Source organism: Orycteropus afer, unplaced genomic scaffold (genome assembly GCF_000298275.1).
Source record: "Orycteropus afer afer isolate SDZICR_OR568_19922 unplaced genomic scaffold, OryAfe1.0 scaffold00069, whole genome shotgun sequence".
Lineage (NCBI taxonomy): Eukaryota > Metazoa > Chordata > Mammalia > Tubulidentata > Orycteropodidae > Orycteropus > Orycteropus afer.
The window spans coordinates 479,834-484,334 of record NW_006921656.1 but is presented as its reverse complement, the minus strand read 5'-3'; the positions used below and the strand labels follow the sequence as shown (position 1 = coordinate 484,334).

Below are 4,501 nucleotides of genomic sequence, written 5' to 3'. Positions count from 1 at the left end.
AGGGCTCAGTGCGGGGCCAGACCCAGGACTCAGTGTGGGGGACCAGGCCCAGGGCTCAATGTGGGGCCGGGCCCAGGGCTGAGTGCGGGGCCAGACCCAGGACTCAGTGTGGAACCAGGCCCAGGGCTCAGTGTGGGGCTAGACCCAGGGCTCAGTGCGGGACCAGGCCTCAGGCTCAGTGCGGGGGACCAGGCCCATGGCTCAGTGCGTGGGACCAGGCCCAGGGCTCAGTGTGGAACCAGGCCCAGGGCTCAGTGCGTGGGACCAGGCTCAGGACTGAGTGCGGGGCCAGGCCTCAGCCTCAGTGTGTAGGACCAGGCCCAGGGCTAGACCCGGAAGAGAAGACCTTCTGAGCCACTGACCCGTGCCTTGGCTTCTCCAGCCTGACAGCCCCCCCCCCCCCCCGCTTCTCCCTGCCCCTCCCCCACATCTTCACCACCTGGGTCACCAAGGTAACCAGCCCCAAACTGGTGGGTGTTTTGGCAGCTGAGCCTAACCTGAGCCTATCCTGAAGGCTGCAGTCACCGCCGCAGCAGTTTCCATGGGAACAGGAGGCACCCTTGGATTTGCCTGGCTCGGACACGCTCTCTCCCACCCACTGCCAGCTCTCCACGTCACCCGACTTCTGCATGGGGGCTGGGCTGGAGTGGGGGGCAAGCCCACCCCACATCATCCCGGTCCTGTGCTCTGCCTGCTGCCCTCCTGGGTGACGTTTCCGGGTGATGCCATGTGCTCAGTCCCTGGTCTGCAGGGGTGGGGCCAGGCTCTGGCCCCCCTCTTGGTCAGCTGCGGCGAGCAGCCTCCCTCTCTGCTTCTGTGAAATGGGTCCATTGTGGGCTGGCTGATGAGGGGCCAGCGAGGTAGGAGACAGCAGCACGTGCAGCCCGTCCGTGAGCAACCACGCCCCCACCGCCTGCTCTGGCCTCTCAGGTGCCGGTCCACACTCCCTGGTGCCCCCGCCCACCTGGGGACGCTCACAGTCACCGTGTGATTTTAAACCACGTGGACGTCCCGGTGACCCCACAGGCCTTCTTCCCCAGCTCTCAAGTCCCCGCTCCCACACCGCTGAGCTGTGTCAATACCGGCTCTGGGACAGACCCTCCCGGGGTGCTCTCTCCCCCAGCCCTGGCTGTCCAGTCTGTCCCTCAGCTTCCTCCACTACAAGTGGGGCGCACACATTGCCTTCAGGGTACACTGGAACACAGGGCTGTGTGCAGGGGTGCCCAACACACAGAGGGGTCCCTGGGGGGCTCAGGATACCCTGCCTGGGATGTGCCCCCAAACTGGCCTGAGAGAGGAAGTGTGTGGGTCACGTTTGCATTTAAATAGAGCCCCCCCCCACTTCCCCTGTGAGGTGAAGGTGTCTGCAGCCACACCAGTGCTGGTCGTGACCCCAGGGGGTAGTGGGGACCCCATCCAACACCCTGTTGCCATTCTTGGCTGTATGAACACAGGCACCCCTTCGCTCGACCAGCCTCGGTCTTCTCGTCTGAAAAATGGGAGCAGTGTCACCTCTCTCGTGAAGCGGCTCCACCCAGACCCAGGGGGTCTCAGAGCCAGCGCCCTGCTGCCCACAGGCCCCACCCGGTGGCCCTGCAGGCGACCTTCCCCTCCAGCCCATGCAGGACGTTAGGGTCTGTGATATGGTGGCACCTGCCTCGCCCAGCAGTGGGTTACAGGATGTGAGTGGGCAGGGAATAGCCGCTACTAACGTGGGCACCTGCCGCTCCTGCCTGGCCCCGTCACCTGCGTGCGTCTGCTGTCCACCTGACCCTTTCACTCGCTGTGTCCCACCACACCTGCTCCAGAGGACAGGAGAGGCTTGGCCTGTTTGCTGTGTGACCTTGGCCACAGTGCTTTGCCTCTCTGGACCCAGGTGGAGGCTGGATGGAATGGGGCAGGGACTGTGGGAGGGTGCGCTCTCTGGGCTGCCAGACATCCAGGGGAAAGAGGGAAGAAGGCTCCGTCACAGGCCTGGGGCTGCAGAGGACTCTCCCTCCCGCCCTGTCTATCCAGCAGTCGGCAGGAAGTGCCTAGAGCTTCCCATTCATTTGCCCCTGGCGCCCCCTGCAGGCCCGGCTCTAGAACTGCCGCAGGGAAGGTGGGCGGGAGTCACTCTACCTCTGCAGTGCTCCTGGCCTTCCGGAAGTCCGCGGGTTTCCTGCAAATCCAAGGGGTCCTCTGGGCCACCCTGGCCCAGATCGCAGTGCCACACCCTGTGCTTCCCGAGTCCTCGGTCGCCAGGCCCTGGGGCTCTCTATCTCGGCCATCCTCACTCCTTCAGTCCTGGGCGTCCGTCAGGCCATCGGCCATCTGGAGTCCCTGGGGGTGCACCAGGCTGCTGACTGAAAGGCTGGTTCAAGTCACCCAGAGGTGCCTGGGAAGCAAAGAGTGGTTATCTCCATCTGCACACCTGACACGTGGGCTCCCCAGGAGCTGGGGTCAGCGTGGCAGCGCCTGCCATCATTACCCGTTCTGCAGGTGAAGGAGGAGCCGTGGGGGCACAGTGCCCAGGCACTCAGCTGCCAACTGAAGGTGGGCAGTTGGAGCCCACCAACCACTCCACAGAAGGAAGATGGCAGTCCGCTTCCGTAAAGACTGTTGTTGTCATTGTCGGGTGCCGTCGGGTCGGCTCCGACTCAGCAAGCCCACGTACAACAGGACAAAATGCAGCACGGTCCTGTGCCCGCCTCACGGTCCTGTGTCTCCTACTATACCTGAACCCGTCCTTGCAGCCACTGTGTCCCTCCATGTTGTTGAGGGCCTTCCCCTTTTTCGTTGACCCTCCACCTGACCAAGCATGACATCCTTCTCCAGGGAGTGGTCCCTCTGACAACACGACCAAAGCAGGTGAGACAAAGTCCGGCTGTTCTCACTTCCAAGGAGCACTCCTGTTGCACTTCTTCCAGGACAGACCTATTAGTTCTTTTAGCAGTCCACGGTACTTTCAGCTTTCTTCGCCAACACCACAGCTCAAAAGCTTTGACTTCTTCGGTCTTCCTTATTCATTATCCAGCTCTCACATGCATGTGAGGTGACTGAAAATACCATGGCTTGGGTCAGGTGCACCTTAGTCTTCAAAGTGAGCCCTTGAAAAAGGGCTTTTGCAGCAAATTTGCCCAGTGCAGTATGTCATCTGATGTCTTGACTGCTGTTTCCATGGTGTTGATTGTGGAAACAAGTCATATGCAATCCTTGACAACTTCAATCTTTTCTCCATTTATCGTGATGCTGCTTATTGGTCCAGTTGTGAGGATTTTCATTTTCTTTATATTGAGGTGTTAGCCTGCAGCCTGTAGGAATGCAGACTGTAGTCTTTGATCTTCATCAGTAATTGCTTCAAGTCCGTGAAGATGACAGTCTTGGAAACCCTGTGGGGCGGTTGTACTCTGTCGTAGGGTTGCTGTGAGTGGGATTTGATGAGACGACTGTAGGTGTGGCTGGGTTTTGGTGCAGCTGAGGGGTGGAGGCCAAGGCCTCTCATACCCCACCAGTGTGCGATGGGGCTGGTATTCGAACTGGTCTCACCTCCCCCATCTGCTGGGTGGGCCATAAGGTCTGGACTGCTGGGGTCACAGGTCCGTGAAGGCAGTGGGCTGGGACAGGAAAATGGAGGGGAACTGCAGAAAGGAGGGGGGCAGGACAAGGCCAGGAGGCCAGGTGGAGGCCTTTGGCCTACCCCCGGTGGCTGGCCAGCTCTGCTGGGTTCTGAGGCAGTTCGCCAGGGCTCTGACGCCAACTGTGACCTCTGCACGTCTCTTTAGGATCACTGGGTGGGGGAGTCTGTGGGGGGCAGCAGCACACAGATCAAAGCTGGAGGGCAGCACTGTGCTATGCCCATGAGGAAGCTGCCCAGAGGAGCCAGGCGTGGGCCAGGGGCCCTGGGGGGGTCATTCTTTCATTCATTCATTCGGCACCCAGGTGGGCCTCCTGCCCTGGAGCGCAGGGCCTGCGGAGACCCTGCTACAGGGGCGGGTAGACAGAGCACTGTGACCCAAGCCCAGCCCGTCCCTGGCCAGACCCCTTTCCCCGGGCACTGCTGTCAGCAGACCCCACCTGGGCGAGGTCCCGCCTCCCTGCAGCTGTCACGGGGCAGATCCTCCAATGACTTCCCTCAAGGCCATCCTGCCCACTGCGAGTCCGCGCCCCGGCTTCTCGCGTGTCCCTCGCGTACGCGAGGGCGGCGCCCCACATCCCCGCCGGCACCACGCGGGCAGCCCGCACACCCACCTCGGGCCCTCTACCGCCCCCTTCGCGGCGGCCCGCCTGCCCCCTGACCTCGCCCTCTGGTCCCCACCCAGGCGGCTGGAAGCTGTGGTCCCTGTGGGGCGAGTGCACGCGGGACTGCGGGGGAGGCCTGCAGACACGGACGCGCACCTGCCTGCCCACGCCGGGCGTCCAGGGCGGCGGCTGCGAGGGCGTGCTGGAGGAGGGCCGCCTGTGCAACCGCAAGGCCTGTGGACGTGAGTGCCGGCCCGGGGCAGGGGGCGGCGGGCCTGGG

General features: G+C 62.7%; 1 protein-coding gene across 1 annotated transcript in view; it reads left to right on the top strand.

Annotated features, from left to right (window-relative positions):
* ADGRB1 (adhesion G protein-coupled receptor B1) overlaps window positions 1-4,501 on the top strand; it is a 69,962-nt gene that overhangs the window by 7,329 nt on the left and 58,132 nt on the right. The window contains 1 exon segment of the mRNA XM_042780913.1: window positions 4,302-4,463. Within this exon segment, the coding sequence (XP_042636847.1) occupies window positions 4,302-4,463 (162 nt within the window).